We start from the raw sequence: 22,232 nt of genomic DNA, 5'->3' as shown, positions 1-22,232 counted from the left end.
ATCAGTGGTCTGAATCGCACATTATACTGATTTACAAAAAAGGCGATTCTAAGAATATTGGAAATTACAGGCCCATTAGTCTTATGTCAACCATATACAAACTTTTTGCAACAATTATAAGCCAGAGAATAAGCTCTACTTTAGAACAAAAGCAACCTATTGAACAGGCGGGTTTCAGGAAAGGATATTCAACTATAGACCACATCCATACCTTAGAATTGATAATTGAAAAGTATCAGGAATTTCAAAGACCCTTATATATAGCGTTTATAGACTATCAAAAAGCTTTTGATACAGTGTCGCACGAAAGCATATGGGAAACTTTAAAAGCTCAAAAGGTAGAAAGAGAGTACATCACGATTCTTAGAAATATTTATAATAACTGTACTGGTAGAGTGAAGCTGGAAACTATTGGGCCAAGCTTTCCTGTAGAAAGAGGCGTACGCCAAGGCGATCCACTTTCCCCCAAAATTTTTATTGCAATACTAGAATCTATAATAAATAAGCTAAACTGGAGTAACAAAGGACTATATATCAGAGGGAAATGGTTAAGTCACCTCAGATTTGCAGATGACTTGGTATTGCTCTCTGAAAATAGCGCTCAACTGCAAGACATGGTCGAAACACTTCATGTAGCTAGCAAAAAAGTGGGCCTTGAAATGAATGTCACCAAAACAAAAACTATGTCAAATTGCACTAAAACAAATATAAAAATAGAAGGTGAAACAATAGAATATGTTGACCAGTACACATACCTAGGCAAACAAATTAGTTTAAATAGGATCAATAATGAGCTAGAAATAGAAAGAAGGGTCAAAAACACATGGTCGAAATACTGGAGCCTCAAGGAAATATTTAAAAATGATATACCTATAAATCTAAAAAAGAAAGTGATGGATTCGTGCCTGATCCCAAGTCTTACATATGCATGCCAAACCTGGAAATTCACAAATAAAATTCGAAGCAAGATAACATCATGCCAAAGAGGAATGGAGCGGAGTATGATGAACGTTAAAAGGTTACAAAAAATAAGGCACACTGATATAAGAGCTGAAACAAAAGCAATTGATGCTCTGGAGCAAGCACAAAAGCTTAAGTGGAAGTGGGCCGGTCATGTGGCACGACTCCAAGATAGTAGATGGACAAAGATGGTGACGTTATGGCGGGGACCACAGGGTAAGCGTCATAAAGGCAGACCTTACACACGTTGGGAAGATGATATTAAAAAAATTGCTGGACCTAAATGGATACATACGGCCCAGGACCGAAAGAGGTGGCAATCCTTGGAAGAGGCCTTTACCTGAGGGGGGTTCCTAATTAACACAATTTAGAAATATTATTTTTTTTATTAAAATAGAATAGTAAAATTGAATTGAAGTTAGTTTTTATAAAGTAAAAAACACTGTAAAAATTTTGTTATAAATTAGGAAATAAAAGGCTTTTTTATTTTTATTTTTATTTTTTATTTTTATTATTTTATTTACTATAAAATAATTTTACAAAGATTTTATAATTTTGAAGTCGGTGCCAAGTAAAACAGACAGGCTTAGTAACGTGATATTGTAGTACAAAGTCCTTTACAAAATTGTGTCTAATTACATAGTTCTACTTTATATTATCGTCGGTTAGTAAATATGAAAGAAAATATATTAATATTTTTAAGTCATCACATAAAAATTCTACTTACTCGCGCATTTGTCTTAAGCTTTCCTTGTAACATTTTATAGCAAAGTTGTTTTAATGTAAAATGTATTACCGACTTTTCAATTGTAAGCAAATGTAGTGAAATATTAAATAATAAACATTTCATTGTTAATTTATAGTTTAGTTGATTGTAGTAGTTTAATATATTTTACATTCTAGTTAATGAGCCCCATAAACTTGGAGTTTACGCAGTTTTAAATGATATTTAGACGATTCTTAAAAACTGTCAACATATTTGGTTAGATAGAGAAAGTTTCTTGAACAACGAAAGCAAGAGTTAATGTTCCTTAAACTTATAATAGGATATATAATCAAGCCAGCTCTGGGCTTCTCACCCTGCGACGCCACCGCTACCCACCGCCCACTCCCTTTATATTTGTGGAATGGCTGTCATGGCAGTAGCCATACGAATGGTATCCTCAAAATAATAGATTTTGTTTTTAAATTTAAGTTATTATATCTACTATAATTATGCTCAATAGGAAGTCGGAACTAATATTTAAAACAATTTAAGATAATATTTTTATATAAGTATTATCTTTAAAACGCAGATTCATAAAATCAAATAGACTATCGATATAGAATGAGGGTCATGAAAGAACATCAGGAATAGCCTAGAACATTAACAGGAAATTATATACGTTTAATTTGATTCAGAACCTGTGCTGAAAATTAATATGTTGGAAGTTGGACTTGTAAAGATGCTAAAGGTAGAGTTTTATAGTTTAGGCGTGAATTAATCTTAAATTTCTACCATAACCTAGCCTTGTTACAAAAAGGCTACATTATGGTCCCGCTCTACTTTTTAGATACGGGACCCTAAAACATACTTGCTGATATAGTTATTACTAACGATACTAACGAAGTTCAAATAATAAGTTTATAAAAACATTAATTAGATAATTTATATTTATGTCAGTTATTATTATGGCTCTTTTTTACTTATTATTGGCTGTTATCATATACATACCTATTAATAAATTCTAACAAGTTTTATCATGTATCTTTAGGCGCCTTTACAAAATAAATAGATAGATTCACGATGACAAACTAATTTCTTGATAAAAGTAGAAAAAAAATATAAAAAATCAAAAATACTAGCCACCGTAATAACTAGACTAGCTGATTTTATAAGTGAAATGAAAAATAAGCTTACATAAAATAAACTATGTTAATTAGATCTTCTTTTATTTTTTAATCTCATTTAATTCTCTGTAGTGCCTAATCGTTAAAAGCTGAGCCACTGAGTGTGTTTTACGTAAAGTTGACGTGACTCTCCTTTTTTATATCTGCGTTGCTAATATATTTGCGAAATGAAAATGAAATAACAAAGCCTAGATGCAATGCTCTACCACCAATGGGACACAGTCGATCGTGTGAACGAGCGTATCATATGTTGTTGAAACGTGTAGGGATCACGTAGTTCAAGTTGATAGTGCCAGCTAGATATACCATCCCAAGGCGTAGTAATTGAAATATGCTATTGCGAGATTGATTACGAGTTAATATATATTTTAATGTCAATGTAAAACAATGTCTTTAGGGTAAACTTGCAGCTTTATAATGGAAAAATCTGTGATATATATTTTAACGTTAGTTCTATGCAGGTAAGTGAATTTTAGTAATATAAAAATTTTGTTAGGTTCGGTTTATACAATCTTTGGTATTTTTTTTCTATTTAACCGCATATTCCTTAATAATTTATGTAGATATGGAAAAAAGTGACAATTCTGTTTTTCTTTTTTACTTAATTAAGAAATATTATGTTTTATACTTTTTGACCACCTTAGAAAAGATATATTTAGATTTTTTTTAACTATTAACTTCTCATTTCAGTGTTCAATCCAAGGTTATATCAAATGACGACCACTTACCTCAACTGTCTGACAATATAATAAATAAAGATGATTCTAAAGCTATTCCAGCAGTTCACATAGAGTTACCGGTGTATAAAGAATTAGTTGTAAATATTACAGCAGAAAAAAAAGTTGGACAGGAACCAAAGAGAAATGTTACCAAAGTCTTAGATGAAAAAAATAAAACTCTAATACAATTATGTTCAAATAGATCACTGGAGACACTTGAGAATGAAATATTTAACGACGAAATTATAAATTGTGAAGTTCCTATTATCGATAATGGAACCGCGTTGATCTTAACTCCTTATATAGAAAAGGGACAAATTAAAGAGGCTCGAGAGGCCAGTAGAGTCAATTCCGATATATTTCTTGGCGTGGAAAGTTATTCAGGATTTTTTACTGTGAACAAAACATACGATTCAAATATATTCTTTTGGTATTTCCCTGTCCAAAGTAAGCCAGTAAATGAAACTCCTTGGATAATCTGGTTGCAAGGAGGACCGGGTGCATCGAGCATGACTGGATTGTTCGATGAAATTGGACCTTTTAAGATAAGTCCAGGAGGAGATTTGAAATGTAATTTATAATATTATTATTTTATTTCACTTTTATTTTCTGTTAAAATTTCCCCTTAAAAACAATTATTGCATTTTACAGTGAATCCTTATACGTGGTTGCAAAATCATTCTTTAATTTTCATTGATAATCCTGTTGGTACCGGCTACAGTTTTACACAACAAGTCGATGGGTTCTCAAGAAATATGGCCACGGTAATTATAATTAAATATTAATGATAGTTTAGGTAATTTTAATTTTATTAATTACGCTTGTATTTCTGAGTCAAACAATTGTAAATTTATAGTTCAGTATGCATAACGACGCATGTTAAATAAACATAAATTGTTCTAACACATGTATACGTAAGAGCGTGAGAACTAGGAAAGTTTAAATATGTAGAGTAGAAAATTTTTCACAATTAGATCATTGTTGATTCCATTATCTTACATTAATTATTTTTCAGTATGGAAGCAATTTGTACAAAACAATACATCAGTTTTTGGAAGTATTTCCAGAGTTGAAGTCCGCGCCGCTGTATGTAGCTGGCGAGTCTTATGGTGGAAAATATGTTCCGGCTTTGGCAATGGAAATTCATAATCATAGAAATGATCCCGGCGTCAATATCAATTTAGAGGTTCGACTGTTTCTTGTTATATTTTTAAAAGAGATTACCTTTAACATTTTTTTTTTTTTGGAAACATTGTATATTATTCTTTCACATATATGTATATTTATATTATTTTATATAAGCCGTCGTCGTGGCGCAGCGGCACAAGTGTGTGACTGTAAGGCGACGATTGTGGGTTCGATCCCCACTCGACGAAATGAAATATTTATTTACATTTATATTTTAATTTTCTTCGCTCTGGTGTCGAGCCAAAGGGCGGCGTCGAGGTCCGCCACTCAACACGCAATGCCTCCAGAATTCGGCGGAAAGTAGGGAATGAAGTGTCTTAGCACTAGGTTCCCTCTGCCTACCCTGCTGTGTGCGGGGATATAACGTGTAGCTAATTATAGATATATATACTTTAGTTTGACAATTGTGTTGCACATTATATAACAAATTTATATTTAATTATTTTTAGGGTATAATGGTAGGAAATCCGTACGTAGACCCGTCAATTATAACGCGCGTTACGGACTCTTTTTACTATTTTGGATTACTAAATCAAGAACAGGTTAAAATAGTTGAACCATTATTGAAATCGTTTCAACAAGATATAGCTACGAATAATAGTGCTGGAGCAAAAAATGTAAGTACATTTAATTAGCACTAGGTTCCCTCTGCATACCCTGTTGTATGTGAGATTTAATTTTTATTTAATTTTAATATCATATTTTTTTATACAATTATTATTGTAATTTTTTTATACAATTTTTACTGATATATATATTTTAAAAATTTATTATGATTATTTTTTTATTCTTTAAAATTTTTTTTAGAAATGGACTAGTTTGATTGCAGTCATACTATTTCTATCACATCAGAAACAAGCCTATAATTTCTTAAAGGATGATTTACTAGTCGGACGTTATATGAACTTTCTCAAAACATCTGATGTGAAGAAGGCTATACACGTTGGAGACATACATTTTTCCTTCGTTAATTTAACAGTTAATTCGAAGATGTCAGAGGATTTTCTCAGTAGTGCAAAGCCTTTATATGAAGAGTTACTAGAACACTATAAAGTTCTAGCGTATTGGTAACTTAGTAATATAGTACTTAAACTTAAAATAGCTAAAATTCTTTAGTCCTTTAAACTTGAATGGTTAGGTTCTACTGTTGAACGCATATTTGTTATAATGCAGGATTAGGCGAAAAAAAAAGAGAGACAATTATTAATATTATGAGATTTTAAGATAATCATACTTTAATTAGTCTTCCACTTATAATAGTCCAATTTTTCTTTATATTTTAGCGGACAATTAGATCAAATGTTGCCTTGCGTCTTTACATCTGAACATTATCGAACCTGGAAATGGAACGGCACTTCTGAATTCCTTGAAGCTACGAGATATCCTTATCTATTTAACACGAAGCTTGCTGGGTAAATATTATATTAAATTTATTTTATTTTCCTAGTTTATTTAAAAATGAATTCAGATCATTCCCTCGTTTCGCCTCGCGGTCGCTTCGCTTTGTGTTGGTTTTGGACGCGAGGCGGTACAGCGAGGGAATCAACAACGCCCTTGTAGCTGTCATAGCGAGCAACTGCATAAATCGTGAGTGTGTATGGGATGTGGATGTTCGTATCTGTTGATTGAGTTGAAGATCCAGGTGTTCTCCAGGGGCCGTAGACCTGAATCTTTGATATTAATTATAGCTTGATACCTCCACGTGATCTCTAGATAAATAGTCCGTATAGACGGACAGACGGGCAACAAAGTAATCCTATAATGGTTCTGTTTTTTTGTTTACAAATACGAAACCTAAAAAATTAATTTAGTTTACAAGAAAATACATTGAGTTTCCATTTTACAATATTTACTACTTACTATGTTGTTCTCATTAAAATATTAATGACCTGTTTTAATTGCTATTACGCTCAGCGAACTAAGTTCGTTGAACAAATATTACAATAACCGTAAAGTGTTGATGTAATGTGCACATAGGTACCCTATGATATATTTAACTACTTTATTTCCAAAATTGAAACAAGGTAGGCAGAGGGAATCTACTATTAAGACACTCTGTTCAGCCGAAATCTGGAGGCATTGCATGTTGAGTGGCCTCCAGAGCGAAGAAATGAAAATATACATTTAAATAAATATTCAATTTCCTCGAGTGGGGATCGAACCTACAACCAGTCGATTTTACAGTCACATAGCGCCGCTGCGCCACGACTGACCTAAATTGTAGTTCATTAATAAAATTACATATTTTATATTCGATATCTCACAGATACCATAAAACTGGTGGTCATCTAACCGAGGTGGTTATACGAGGAGCCGGTCACATGGTGCCGGTGGATGAGCCGGCGCCTATCCAAACACTAGTGGCGCGCTGGACCCACAACAAGCCGCTTAGCCGACGCTTCGGCAGCCTAGAAGGATCCTACTTACAAGAATTTGTTAAAAATAATTCTATTATATATTTATAAGATTATATATTTGATAGTTATCTTAATATATAAATAAATAGTGTATTGTCAATGTTCTTTTTTTCTTAAATTTGTAGTAACTATTTTACGTTAAACTTTTCTATGGTAAATCTTCCATGATTTAAAAATTCGTCCATACATTAAATATACGAGTACTTATAGTTAATTTCCTACGTACATATTTATCTTCAACTTCTTAATTTTGTTTAAATAAAAAAATATATTAACATAACTGTAGCGACCTTTACAAATAATATGAATTAATTATCTTATTGCACTTAACATACTATCGGAGAGTATTGTTTATAGTGTTATTAAGTTCAAAGTTAATATATAGATTGTGGGGACGTACTTACAACTAATTTTATAGAGGGTACAGTAGTTTATCTCAAATTTCTACGAGATATCTCGTAAATTTTTTTACACAGAGAGATAATCACGCAGAAGATAACTCTGTTCTTCGCTTTCTGGCCCCAATAAGAAAGATATTGACCGAATTGAAATTGAGGAAGTCGATATTTTTTGAAAATGAAAATACCTAAATGTATTTTAAACGATAACGTGGGATTCGAACGCACAACCAACATGTAGAAATGGCCACGTCTCAGCTTTACCACGACAACTTTAAATAAATACAAATATTAAGATATAAATATATTGTATATACATATATTTAATTAACAAAGAATATAAATTAAAAATAATACAAGAGATTTGTACAGTTGTAATATTAATTAAAGGCATTTATAATTGTATTTCACGGACATCATTAAAAAAAGTCCTTATAAGTTTACGTATTTGCAAATTAACACATAGCAAATGTAACTGTGAAGATTTGAGACATGTTAATATATTATTTGTTATTAATTATGTATCCCAGGTAATTGTATTTTTTTATTAATTTATGTTCAAAAACCTTTCATAGCATAAAGTGTGACTGTAAACGCAACGGTTATGGATTCGATTTCCACTTGTGGTCATGAATTATTTAATAGGTATTTTCAATTCCTCGCTCTGGTTACAACATAAATAGCGGCGTTAAGATCTGCCACTTAACAAGCAATGTTTCGAAAATTGTGTCAAAAGTGAGGAACGGGAAGCACGGTAGGTAAGCACGCGAGATAAGTGTAATTTACGATTCTCCATAGTTACAAGTTAATCAGTTTTTTAAGATATAGTACAATACGTGAGGTTTAAGCTGAGCTAGTTTTGCATTTGTGTATGTCTAAAAGTAGAGCCAGAACAAAATTATTTAAAAAATGGAGATTATTATTTTGTCTATGATTAGGCGAATTAAAATCAGATTTTTTTTAATTGAATATCATTCTATTTTTGTTCAGCCTGTGATTAAAGTAATGTTTTTATTTTATTTTATAGCTATTTTATATCGGCCCAATACGCGGAACAATGGCCCCCTATAAATGAGCCACAGCAATATCAATTCTACGGCTATAAGAATATGAGAACAAATAATAATAATCATGCGAATGATTTATCATCTTCGAATGCTATTCGTAATACGCAAATGCAGTTTACAAAACCAATTAAAGAAGTTGCTACCCAATCTATTTCGAAAATTGTATGTCTCTTTGGTATGGTATGTTAAAATTTTACATTAGATATATAAATAAATTAATATTGAAAGCGGAAATTGTGTTTATATTCTTCCTTAAATACAATGTATAAATATAATTGTATTATTATTTCCTAAAACTTTAGTTTTTTGTCATTGAAATTTGTCTGTTCGTCCGTTTATCCGTGGGCCCGTGTCTGTTTGTCCATTTGTTGATACATCATTCAATGTATTAAGTAAATAATTCAGAAATTTAAGCGTGTGAAGCCACGAGCAGGTAGCCAGTTTCAAATAAATTGATGATGATAAATTGGTTAATAGAATAGGTCTAACAAATGAAACAACAGAAGTAAGTACATAAAATAATATTTGAAGTGATAAACAATTGAGTACAATTCAGCTTAAGGTAATGTGATTTAATAATACAAATATAAACAAGCTGTTATATTTTACAGTGTCAACACTCAACATTATCAATTTTGAAGTAAAGATTATCAAACTAAAATAAAAAATAATATTTAGGCTCTTTTATTAACATAAACAGAAAATATAATACTAAATAATACTAATATAATACTAATATACTAAAAAAATATATGTGAACATAAATATTATATATTTTTAAAAAGTTTAGATATATTTTGTAAAGCACATTATGTGAAACGAAACGAAATAATATGACAGTGCGCGCGCAAGTCAAATTATAGTAGATTGTAGAGGCTTTCAAGCTTTTTCGATGTCATCCCCTCTAGAATAACTACTTTATAATATGAATCCTATTCTCAAATATGATAACTATTACAAAAAAGTTAATAATTTATTTTATATTTTAATCCTAATATTAAAAAAAAAGAAACAATACAAGTATAGCACCAGAAAACTCACACATTCATAAACAACATAGAAATTGGAAAACTGATATCACAGCAAATATTTACATTTACACTGGCAGCCAATTAATTATTATACGGCTAGGGGAAATGGCAAACGATTGCTCTACTCAAAAGCTTCCCGATCCATGTACTTTTAAAAATAGCCGTGTAATAATCTTTTACGTTATGAGGTTTGGCTGAATGTAGACACAGTTTAATATGGACGATTCCGCCTGATATATAGATTTCTATTGTGAATTCATTTAGATAAGATAGAGAAAAATTTAGTTAGTAAAGATGGTTATTGATAGAATTAAATTCCATATAAGGGTAAGTAATATAGCCTTTGTTACTCGTATAATAAGTTATTTAAAATCTGTTATTATTTATTTATCATTATATTTTTCTAAAATATTTTAGATGATATGGTTTTTAAATAAACAAAATATATTGAAATGTAAAAAGATTTATTGAAGTGTCATAATTAATTAATTTCCATAAAGTTTGAGAAATTAAAGAAATTTCAATTTATATAATTGTTTACTTAATTTATTAAAATATGTTTTATAGTGGAATAAATTAGTCCTTTAGGTTTAATTTGCTACTCAACGTAAATATACCTGCTTTGTGTATACGATTATTTATTTAATATTATTTAAGTGGATTTATTGAAAATTTATTGATTTTTTAGTATGGTTATCTATTCTGCTATGCACTTAATAAATAGTAATTTAAATCTTTTGACATTTCATTTTTGGACATATGTTTTGATATGCACTACGCGCACACTACAAACACGTAAAAGCTTGTCCCTAGGCAATTCCGCGATTAAAAATAGCATATAAATGTTGCTCCACTTATCCCCTCTATTTTTCAGTGGTATTTGCGGAAAATGAGAAACGAAAGTGTCTTAATAGGAAAGAAGTATCTTAACACTAGGTTACCAAGTTCCCTCTGCCTCATTTGTTAAGTACGGTATTCAGCGTGAAGCTAAATGTATGTTGATATATATACAGAGTGGAATTGTCAGCACCACTTTAAATGAAATCACAGTTTTAACTACTCTATAGAAGCCTAATATAATTCGGGAAAAAAAAAATTCCAAAAATGAAAAAGTTATTTTTTCAAACAAAATAAATAATAAAATTATCGTTTTAAAATAAAACGGCATTTGTAAAGTATAACATAGGCACGCACACACTTACCTGTCAAATCGGAGACGTCGCATACGTATGTGTGCGTCACACGAAATACAGGTATGGATAAAAATCACGAAATGAAAAAAAAATTCTTACGTCCAAACTGTTGAGGTACCTTGATTAATTTCTTAGGTGTGGGTTTGAAATATATTACCCTATATGCAGTTTCAATAAAAGAAGCGCTTCCTCTTCCATCCTGTATATACATAATATGTACCATACGGGATTAGCAAAAAATCTACAATGAAAATAAATCGAATCCCGCTACGTCCAATTCTTACTAAATAGTGTGGAATAGCTCTTTAAAAATGGTAAAAATACCTGAATCATAAGTATTTCCCTATGAAAGATTCAATCTTATAAATCTCTTGAATCGCCTTTATCGACATCTTTAATAAGGTCCAGTTATAGAAACATTACCTCGCAAGGAATTGCGTGAAATAAATAAATTATTTTTATAAAAAAACTCATCAAATATATTATTATATAAATAAATACTTATAGTATGTATGTTAAATATATTTTACATAATGATATGTATACTTTAAAATAATATTGTTTTTTATAATTTTAACTAAACTAATACAAAATAAAACGTAATTGTATCCTAAATAATGATTAAGTATAAGCAACTATAAGGAGATAAAATTAAAAGTTGCGGAGCCAACCCTAAGGTATAGCGCGCACTAGTGATTTTTGTCACCGTGACTGTTGCGTCACTGTCACCGTGTACATTACACTAAATGAAGGTGCGCGCATTTGGATACGCGACAATTGGGTGACTTTTTGTCCGCGGAGGACGGCAACATGCCGGTGACGCAACTGTCACCGCGTCCATAGATTTGTATGCCCGTGCGCGCATTAGCAACTAAATGTCACTCTCCCTTGCGGTTTCCATACTAGTCGTCTTCCGCATAAACATGAAACAGCAGCATGTTGCATTACAGCACCGAATTTTTATTTCAAGAATGGCGTCAAATTCATCACCAAGGCAAAACGTGTGTTTTCATGAAGATAAAATAGACAATGACAATACTGATTGACGAAATTGAGTTGAGGCCATTGCTCTATGACAAATAAAAAGTTGAAAGCCAATATTTTCTACATTTGCTTTTTTTTCTATTTCTTAATATAAGTGCACAGACAACCATCTCTTCGAGATCCATTTTATCAAATGTAAAAATTTCGTCACTGTCATCGCAAGTGCGCGCAGTGGCGAAAAGTATGGTGACATGTGAGTGACAAAAAATTTTTTGTCACCGTGACAAAAGTCACCAGTGCGCGCTAAGGCTAAGTCGTTATACTCGAAGCCTGAGTAGCTACTGAAGTTTTTCTTTGGACAGTTACTCGTAAGTGTTTAGGACGCGACGGCCGCACGCGCCTGGAAAATTTTGTCTCTACACTTCAAATATTCTATTAAAAGTGCAATATGTATTAAAAATGTGATGAAATATGGAAGTAAAAGTCGATGTGGTAAGTTTTTAGTATTCCGGTCGTGTTTTGAGATTATTTCTTTTATTAAAAATATTTATATGGAGTAAGTAATATTAAAAAAGGAAACATTTAGATTATTCGACTTTTCATCTATTTGATGTTATTTATAAAATATTACCTTTTTAAATAAAATATTATATATTTTCTAGAATATAACGAGAATTTAATATTCATTATTTTAAAACAACCATTTACTTAAGTATAATCATTATTTAACTGGCTTAAGTCGCAATTATACGACCGAGCATCACGCGACTCAATATCCTTATTACTAATTACAATTAGTAATTAATGTATTCTCTGTTAGTCACTTTATATTTAATGGTGGAAATTTTCTGGTTAGACTTTTGTTTAGTTAGGTTGTTAAAAATTACCCTTTTTATAGGATGTAAGACTTTTTCATCTCTCTTATTTTGGGAATAAATTGCGTAGAAAGTAAAAAAGATTAATGTTGCTTAAATAAGATTTATCTGGTGTTTTACTCTGAGTGGTTGTCACACATACATATATTACAACAAATGTATTTGGTTTATGTTTCTTATGTAAAAAATGTACTGAATTATTATGCCTCAGTCAGGCTCTTCCTATTTGTGACGTCATAATATAGATAGATCACGAAAGTAATTCAGATGAGAAAATAAATAATTGTTTAGTATAAGCGGGTGAAGCCGCGAGCGGGTCGCTAGTATATTGTAAATTTAGAAATACTCGTATAAAATGACAATATTGCAATTTACAATTCCGTTTCAACTCTATGCATACTTACATAGAGTTGAACGAAATTCTTTTCCAACATGACCTTGACAAATAATATTTTTTGATGAAGAATAATTATAATATCTGGAAGGGATCGTGATATTTTGGTTATTTTATATTATTATTTATAAAAACGAAATATTTTCTATATGACCTGGAAATGAGTATATTAATTACTTATACGCCTAGAAGGCGGGGCGGATCATTTTACTCATTAGCTAAATAGTTCTCCATATCACTATATGTAACAATAATTAATAAATATAAAGAAAACTTCTAGAGTTAATTATGTCTAAATTCTAATTTTATTGCAAGATTTTGTACTTCGACGTTATAGAAAATATTAAAAACACAAAACGCGTATACCTACTGCTGAGCAATTGAGATATTGGATATTGAGTAATGCTGGTACATGGCTAAGGCCGGCCCATTAACCTCCCTCGCCGTGTGATTTGAATACCAAACTACCCTACCTTCCTATTGCGGTGTAAACAATGTCCTGTGCGACCCCATGCTGTTAATTGATATGAGTCGACTTTTATAATAATGTACTATAGTACTTAACATAATATATAAATAGTATAGAATAGAGATATTATTTGTGAGAATTATAATATTTAATATTACATAAAAATATGAACATATTAATTGGTCTTCATAGAACATACATATTTGTGTTTTTATTTAATAAAAATCATAAAAGTGAAGTGAAATGTCACTCTCTTTAGATATCTCAAAAATTACTGAAATAGAATAATAAGACGGTATCAGACTAAAATCCATCTTTTTTTTTATTAAAATCTCTTAACATCTTATTAAAGATCCACTTTCGCTTTCAATTTTCCCAAAAAAAAAATTCTCAAGATAAAATCTTCTAAAATTAAACAAAATATATTTTTGAATAATTAATAGTTCAAATTTCCAATTACACGTTTGTATCATTGAAAACATCATCATCTTTCAGACAAATTTTCAACCTCTATTTTACTCCCTTAGGGCTGGATATTCTAAAATTTCTTCCAAACTGCTGAACTTGTGGATTCGGCAGTTTGTCTCTGAATATGTCAGTCACCTTACTATTAAATATGATGATTTAATCATATTTGTCGGTGATTAACGTACGTTAACAAATATTACCCTAAACTTATGATAGTGATTCAAATGATCACTCGGACACTTTACGGGCCTTTTATAGCAGTCGTAAATCTATAAATGGCGTGCACGCCTTAAATTTTTGTATTGTATTATTATTACGATATATTCGAGACATCTTGGTTTAATATCTAGATATTATGATGACATAAGAAAAAAATGTCTACTTTATATTTTAATTTTTTTCAGCATACCTTTCACCCGACTTCATCTAGGAGAAAAGTTGGTAAGGAAACAGATGGTCCTTACGGGTCGTGGTGTACTCCGGATATTAAGCCTCATACAGTGTTAGTATCACATCATATTATAATAAATATAAAATAAATACGTTTTTTAATTGCTTCAAATGTTAATATTGTATTATTTTACCTAATTCTACAAGATGTCAATTCTCGTACATTCTTTAGAAAATAATAATTAAAGTTTTCTATTTCGAAAATTTAGGTAAAAAAATGCTTATACATGTATAACCAGTCTTTATTATTCAATAACGAAAATATTAATAAGTTCAATCTTTAAAAATCAAGAAATAAGTACTTATAGGGACAACAATACTAAGATCTTTGTATTTTCAGCATTTCAAAATCGTATTCAAATATTGAATCCAATATCAAAGTGATCGATGACATCGAAGAGAATGTACAGGATAAAGAGTGAGATTAATTGGTTATCTATAATAACGTAACTAATATAGGAGTACAGGTATTTGCAGTAACGGTTTTACGGTACCAGCCTAAATCTAAATAAGCCACAGCAGATGGCGGCAGGTATTATTTCCTCATAGAAATTAAAAAGGTTATTTTATTGAGATGTCAATCATATAGACAAAACATTTTACTGAGGACTTTTTCCTTAGGACTTACTTGTCATTTGTAAATTCTACAGTTAAGCAAATTTCTATATAAAAAATTGAAAACATATGCCCTTTTGCCGCAATTGTAAAATTAATAAAATAATGTAATTACATATCTACACATTTGATTAGGAATATTAATATTTGAGATCACACATCCACAATCACATATTACACATCCGCAATAGTGATTTTTTATCATTATTTTGTATTTTTTTATATAATAACTAATAACATACAATTGTAGAGTTAAGGATGTCAAAAACTTAGCAGCCTGCAGCTTGGAAGTGTAAATCCGCCACTGGGTTGGTCCGCCATTTTTCTTATACACACAAAAGTTAATGTATATGGTCGTGTTTATATGCATTGCGTATAATGTATCATAAGATTAGAACAATTATGTGTTTCTTACGGGATTTCAGAGTTACATCATTTCAAAGACTACGGCAGTTTCGAAGTATAAGGGCTTCCAGACGTCAGAGTTTAAAATCAACCAAACATACATCTACTGAACTAAATGAACTGGACAATAAAATTGTCAAAGAATTTGCAGAGATTGAGTAAATATTTAAAGTTTTATTTACCTAAATTGTATTTTATTTGTAACTGGAACTATAATTTACTTGGTTTTATTATTATTTGAGAAATTTTGCAGGTTTTGAACCAGATGTATTCAATGAAAGTCGGTTAACAATAAACAACATAATATCGAAATTTATAGTGATATAATTGTTTATGAATTGTAAAGCATTTTAATATAGTTAAAATAGCAGCTTCGCCATTTTCCACGTAGAGCACGCCATAATAATGATAATATTCTTTTTATTTTTAGACCACCTAAAAAACAAGAAATCAAACCAATCAAAAGACTAAGTTGTGAAATAGTGAAACTTACAGAAACACCTCAGAGCCCTGTCCCGTCTTCATCTTCGTGCACGAAAAAATACTTAAAGAGATGTCCGACGTTTTGTGATCCATACATGCCTATTGATCCGCAAGGTATTTTTAAAATATATGTCATCAAAGTCTTAAAAGTCTAGATTACTAGAAGTTTATTAAAAAAATTGTAAAATATGTAAAGATCTATTTAGAAGAATCTTCTACCAGGTCGTCGATACATTTCCTGGCTGCTGCTTGTAACGTTCTGCTATAGCTACAACGCGTGGTGCGTCGCTCTTCGCGCTACATTTCCCTACCAGACACCAGAAAATACCCCTCTTTGGATGATAGCTGATTATTTCTGCGACATTATATATTTGTTGGACGTCATGTTTGTTAAGCCAAGGCTAATGTTCGTGAATGAGGGCTTTTGGGTGGACGACCCAGTGGAGACGAGACGAAATTATAAGAAGAAGCTCCAGTATAAAGTAAGATTACGATATTTTTAATAAAATTACGTACAAATCTTTATTTAGTGCGATGAAGCCCAACGCAGATGTACAGTCTTTTTGGTACTAGGAAACCGAAAAAATTTTTTAACTATAGACCATCCTTCCAGTGGCAACAAAATTCACAATATATTATGCTATAAGAACACTAATATATTTTTATTTCGTATATATTTTTTCTTTTTTATAGCTTCACGCTTTGTCGCACATAGCATAGTAGACAGAGGGAACCTGACTAGTTAGTGTTAAGTCACTCCGTTCCCATTATGATATTGCGTGTTGAGTGGTGGAAATCAACGCCGCGCTTTGCCACGTTACCAGAAACGACGAAATCAATATATTAGATATTTCATTTCCCCGACTGGGAATCGAACCCACAACTGTCGTGTTTACCATTAAAATTACACAAGTAATTTAAAATTACTATGCCTTATTTTACTAAAACATAATCAGTGAAAGAAATTAGTATCGATCGGCTAACGTTTGACCCCAATACGTATTGCCGTCTAATTCGCACTGATCAAACTGACCGAATAAGCCAAGTAAATAATTGTACGGATAACGTATTTTGTTGTTTTAGCAGTCCACCCAGACTTATTTGGGGTAGGAATTTATGTAATACTAAATAGTAGATGCACGCAATGATTGTGGGTTCGATTCCTACCTGGGGAAAAGTCTAATATTTCCATTTCCTCGCTTCACCCAATGCCTCACGCCACTCAACACGCAATGCCTCAAGAATTCAGCAGAAAGTGGGGAACAGAAGCGTCTTAACACTAAGTTCCCAATTTCTGCCTACTACACTATGTGTGGAATACAGGATGAAGCTAAAAAAAGTAGAAAAACAAATAAAATGTATATTATTTAAGTCGAAACTTTTTAATTATTTCAGTTTTTACATAATTGTCTTTAATAATGTTAAATACTAATTATGTTAACTGTTCTGTTATAGTTTGACGTTATATCTCTTCTTCCTTTGGATATACTCTACATTTACTTTGGTACAGACAAAGTTATTCTACGGTTCCCACGTCTTTTGAAATTACAAACTTTCTGGGAATTCCATAGAGCTATGGATCGTGTGTTATCATCTCCTTACGTGGTAAGTGATAGTTTATAAAATATTGATTTAAATGATTATATTTGCATTTTATAACAGTATATATATTTCTTTCTTTCATTTTATATTTCTCTTTATCCTCCCAATAAAAAAAGATTCTTAGTATATCTATAGCGAAACCAAAACAGCTTTTATGCCTTAGCTATATCGAGAACTTTATAAGCATAAACTTTAATCTCAAATTAAAATAGAACAAACACATCTCCCGTCACCTAAAGTATAAGTATTTTATATTTAAGGAAATTAAAAATATTAGTAACTGTCGTTGTGGGAAATAGTGTTTTAACACTGCTATGTGCGGGATACAGTGTTAAGCTGATAAAAAAAATATAAAACACTCTTTATAAAGTTATAAAAATTTTAGGTCCGTATTGGAAAATCACTATTTTATATATTCTACTTGATCCATCTAAACGCGTGTGCGTACTACGCTATGAGCGACTACACCGGCCTCGCGTCCAACGGCTGGGTGTACGACAATGTGGGCAACGCGTACATAAGATGTTTTTATTTTGCTACTAAAACCGCTACATCTATAGGTAAGCCTTATTTATCTTTGTTTTATGTATTTATGAACTAACTTTAGTAAAAGCCAGAAAATATTATTTATCTACCTACCTGTGAAAGCTGAAATACTCGCAAATATACGCTTTTCAAAGATAAGGATTATCAAACTTTGCTTATCAGTTTATCATAGATAGAGTTCAGAATTAAGTAACCAACAAGGTCCATAAAAATAATAAAGTTACATTTTTGTTTATATTTTGTAACGAAAACAAATCCACTTTTAATTTAAAATTATTAAATTATTTGACGTTCAAAAAATGAAACATCTAACTTCTGATTTTGAGTAAAATTATTTAACTTTGATTATAATTATCTTTACATTGTTTTACAGGTAAAAATCCAAAGCCGGAAACCACCACGGAGTATTTATTTATGACTGCAGCTTGGCTCATGGGGGTGTTTGTGTTTGCGTTGCTCATAGGACAGATTCGTGATATCATTGCTACGGCTACTAGGGCGAAAGTAAGTAAAATAACCTTAATGTCATGGCATATTTAGAATATTAGACTATACTCAAAGTTGCAGATTCAAATTCTATCTATATTTTTATTTTTTTAATATTAGATAGAATAGAGTATTGAACCCACAATCATCACCATGGGTGTGTCTAAAGATATTTTCCAGATAAACAGATCTGTTCAAAGCTAACGTCTAAGCCTCTCCAGGAAAGGTAAAAGTTTTTTATTTTAATTTTTCAGGGATATTTTTTTGTTAAGAAAATTATGGGGTGGGCACAATCCACCCGTCCCAGGCTATTCCTTCTGCCATGACCATCACAAGCAATAATCAGATATCAAGATCATAATAACAAGAATCTAAATGTAATATCTTTAAATATTCCAGACAGAATACCGCAAGACTCTCGACACTTGCTCGCAGTACATGCGCAAGTTGAACATGCCGGTGTCTCTGCAGCGCCGCGTCGCGTGCTGGTTCAGCTACACCTGGAACCAGCAACGCTGCTTCGGTAATTTACTGTACATTATAATTAACTTAAATATGTCTTAACGATAAATGCTAATTATATAAATATCTATCACAATATATGCGCACATTACACAGGAATGAAAATTCTTTACAGATTAATTTATTAAAATAATATACACTTATATTCTTTTGTTTTCAGACGAACGAAAAATTCTGAATTCTCTGCCTTATAACATGAAGTTAGATGTCGCTCTTGAAGTGCACATGTCGACTCTTAGTAAGGTACCTACAGGGTGTTTTTATATGAGATATTGTACGCTCTGCTCAAGTCTGTACTAATTACTTCTAAAGATACAAAAAAACATTTATATGTTATAAAACCAAATAAAAAAAAATACTGTGTGTAAATCGTAATTAAAGTGTTACTTTAATTCTACATACTTCCTGATTATTATTTTAACTTATTGAGTACTATTGATTAATGAATTCAATATTTAGGTACAACTATTCCGAGATTGTTCAGATTCATTGCTTCGGGACCTAGTTCTACAGTTGCGGCCGGTGTCGTTCTTGGCGGGCGACATAGTGGTGCGCACGGGAGACGTCGGACATCAGATGTATATTATCAAAAGTGGAGAATGTTATGTAAGATAATATATTGTACTTTTTTAGTGGATTCAAAATATTTATTGAAAAATATTTGTAATAAAAGATTTTAAAATTAACCTTAGTTTAAAATAACTATTTCGCCATCTTGTATGGTCCGCCATATTTGATTTAGAATGACGTCACATATTTTATCGTGCATTGTCATCCAAACTAAACGTGTATACAAAATTTCAGCTCAATCGGTTGAAGATATCTACTTCAAAATTAAGCTCAACTATTTCACCCTAACCCACATATATACATTGCAAGTTAAATAAAAGCTTTTAATATATCGTTATTTTAGCAGTAATGTAATATCTACTTCATTACTGCTAAAATATTTTTAAATAAAGTGTGATTCAAAATGAATATTTTACTTTTAGGTTATGTCACCGGATGAAAAAGAAATATTGGCAACTCTATGTGAGGGTTCAGTGTTTGGTGAAATCAGTTTACTTGGCATTGAAGGACTTCGACGACGAACTGCTACTGTTCGGTAATATAGTTTACATTTCCTTAGTTAGTTTATGTTAAGTTCCGCCACTCAACACGCAATGCCTCCAGAATTTAGAGGAAAGTGGGGAGAGGAAATATCTTAATAAGAACTGAGTGTTTCAATACTCGGTTTCCATGTTCCCTCTGCCCACCATTCTACGTGCGGGATACAGCGTGAAGCTAAAAAAAAACTTCTTCGATATGCGTAAACGAAGTGTGGCGTAGGAGGTCACTCAACAAGTGTGATCAACAACAGAGTGAAGAGTGCTCTTTCACTAGGTATATCATCAAAATTACTAATAATAATAATATTTTTAGCCTTTTTTGTATTCCTGCAGATCTCGTGGGTACTCAAACCTTTTTGCTTTATCAAGAAGCGATCTGGAAAGTGCCCTGACGTATCACAAAGAAGCAGCCCAAATATTACGATTGAGAGCTGACCAGATCATTCGAGAGAATGCAGCGAGACAAGCTCAGCAGAAAGTGGAAACAAGTAACGAGATTAATAAAGAGACAGATAAAAATAGCGAAGGATTGCGAAGGAGAAAGAGTGTTATTAGTGGGGACATTGAACTTATGGAGGAAACTAGAAGAAATAGTCGGTGCGCCAGTCGGCAGTCATGGCGTAAATTGTCTTATGTTTCTGAAGATCGATCGATTAATTGACGAGGTGTCGATAACTTTCTTTTTATTAAGAAGCATAAATGTTTATAGAATCTGGTCAAAAGTAAAGCATTTGCTACTCTTACAATATTTGTCATTTTGCAAAAATGACAAGTAAGGAATGAATCAATATCGTATTTCTCGATTTTTCTTATAATAATATACTACATAATATGTACGAAGTACTATTTTTATTCAATAGAATTATAGAATAGAATATTAGCGTGTAAAAGTTTAACTTTTGAGTTAGTTATCTTAATTTTCTCAAAAAGTAATATTATTTCGCATAAGTTGTACCTACATGTTAACAAATTATAAGTTTTAATATAATATTTGTATATCACTTTAAGGAGTGATGTATATCTAAATATTAATCTAATTATAAAATATTAAAATATTATACTTAAAATAATCAGAAAAACTGTTTAAATACAGTATTAGTACTGTGTAAGGTAATGTATGTAAAGTAAAAATAAAGGATATTTTAATTAATATTATTTTCTTTCTTTAACATTCATCTAAGTGTTTTGCTAGACTGAAATCTAATTATCTTATAAAGACAAGTTATAAATAATGGTTCATCATTAACAAAAGTGTTCGTAGCGCATAAATTAACTACCACTGCGGTAAGAGCTAGAAGGGACCTCGATTGAACTTCTATAATACTGTATGGATAATACTGGAAGAAGGCCACGTATGAAGCACTAGGTTCCCCTGGAAGGCATGATTGAAGAGGTCGATGACAGTGGACGAGGCGAAGTACATACCTATGCAGAAACCGAAGCGCTTGTCGTTCCTTTCTCTCTGCTATCCCGCTAGAGATACAAAGTGAATCTAAGGCTAAGTAAGCTTTTTCACCCACATATAACACGGTAGGTGACAAAACTAGCTTTACGGCAGAGTTCGAAACATGTCGACCACGAATACACATCCATTGCATATTACAGTCAGATGCTGTCGCACTGCGCCAGGCAGCGCTGTATTAACGAGATAAGGATGAATGAAAAGTTAGTATATCATACTTATATATTATAAATAATAGCATAGAGGGTATAAATAACAATTTACCTAAAACATCGGTATTTTATATAGTAAAATAATATTTTTATCTTTTTATTAGAGCAGTTTTTTGTTTCAGTCGCTCCCACCGATTATTGAAAATTTTCCCCTAATGCTATAATTACAGTTATGTCAAAATTGCGTGCACAAATAGCAAGTTCGTTGGTAATTTTGCTTCAGTCAATTTTAGCGAATGTCGTCTTTATTCTATAAATACAAGGAAAAATGTATAAGCACTAAGTCA

The 22,232-nt window shown here is 31.4% G+C and overlaps 2 protein-coding genes across 3 annotated transcripts; both read left to right on the top strand.

Annotated features, from left to right (window-relative positions):
- Positions 1 to 2,943: 2,943 nt before the first annotated feature.
- LOC146541193 (venom serine carboxypeptidase-like) lies at positions 2,944 to 7,334 on the top strand. Its single transcript, XM_085194959.1, has 8 exons — positions 2,944 to 3,311; positions 3,541 to 4,139; positions 4,221 to 4,333; positions 4,585 to 4,755; positions 5,207 to 5,374; positions 5,565 to 5,824; positions 6,041 to 6,169; positions 7,024 to 7,334. The coding sequence occupies exons 1-8, from the start codon at positions 3,268 to 3,270 to the stop codon at positions 7,220 to 7,222; spliced, it is 1,683 nt and encodes a 560-aa protein (XP_085051085.1). The 5' UTR covers positions 2,944 to 3,267; the 3' UTR covers positions 7,223 to 7,334.
- Positions 7,335 to 9,846: 2,512 nt separating this feature from the next.
- On the top strand, positions 9,847 to 21,420 carry LOC146541192 (cyclic nucleotide-gated channel beta-3-like). 2 transcript variants are annotated; one of them, XM_085190559.1, is made up of 14 exons: positions 9,847 to 9,997; positions 14,458 to 14,555; positions 14,844 to 14,921; positions 15,544 to 15,681; positions 15,954 to 16,120; positions 16,229 to 16,488; positions 17,462 to 17,611; positions 17,994 to 18,168; positions 18,528 to 18,658; positions 19,040 to 19,163; positions 19,323 to 19,409; positions 19,626 to 19,768; positions 20,155 to 20,267; positions 20,605 to 21,420. In XM_085190559.1, exons 1-14 carry the CDS (start codon positions 9,965 to 9,967, stop codon positions 20,930 to 20,932), a joined length of 2,025 nt encoding a protein of 674 aa, XP_085046685.1. In that variant the 5' UTR covers positions 9,847 to 9,964; the 3' UTR covers positions 20,933 to 21,420. The 2 variants fall into 2 exon arrangements, with proteins under 2 accessions (XP_085046685.1, XP_085046693.1); XM_085190567.1 differs by lacking the exon at positions 9,847 to 9,997 and adding an exon at positions 12,200 to 12,339.
- Positions 21,421 to 22,232: the final 812 nt, after the last annotated feature.

Source organism: Heliconius melpomene, chromosome 1 (assembly GCF_056956725.1).
Source record: "Heliconius melpomene rosina isolate 202511_hmr_F chromosome 1, ASM5695672v1, whole genome shotgun sequence".
NCBI lineage: Eukaryota > Metazoa > Arthropoda > Insecta > Lepidoptera > Nymphalidae > Heliconius > Heliconius melpomene.
This window is presented reverse-complemented; position numbering and strand designations above follow the sequence as displayed.

Bases quoted from the DNA above. Each gene is read 5' to 3' on its own strand.
- LOC146541193 (XM_085194959.1), top strand. From the start codon at position 3,268: ATGGAAAAATCTGTGATATATATTTTAACGTTAGTTCTATGCAG. The intron at 4,140-4,220 runs GTAATTTATAAT...TGCATTTTACAG, and splicing joins TCCAGGAGGAGATTTGAAAT to TGAATCCTTATACGTGGTTG. The intron at 6,170-7,023 runs GTAAATATTATA...GATATCTCACAG, and splicing joins TTTAACACGAAGCTTGCTGG to ATACCATAAAACTGGTGGTC.
- LOC146541192 (XM_085190559.1), top strand. From the start codon at position 9,965: ATGGTTATTGATAGAATTAAATTCCATATAAGG. The intron at 16,121-16,228 runs GTATTTTTAAAA...ATCTTCTACCAG, and splicing joins CATGCCTATTGATCCGCAAG to GTCGTCGATACATTTCCTGG. The intron at 20,268-20,604 runs GTAATATAGTTT...GTATTCCTGCAG, and splicing joins CGACGAACTGCTACTGTTCG to ATCTCGTGGGTACTCAAACC.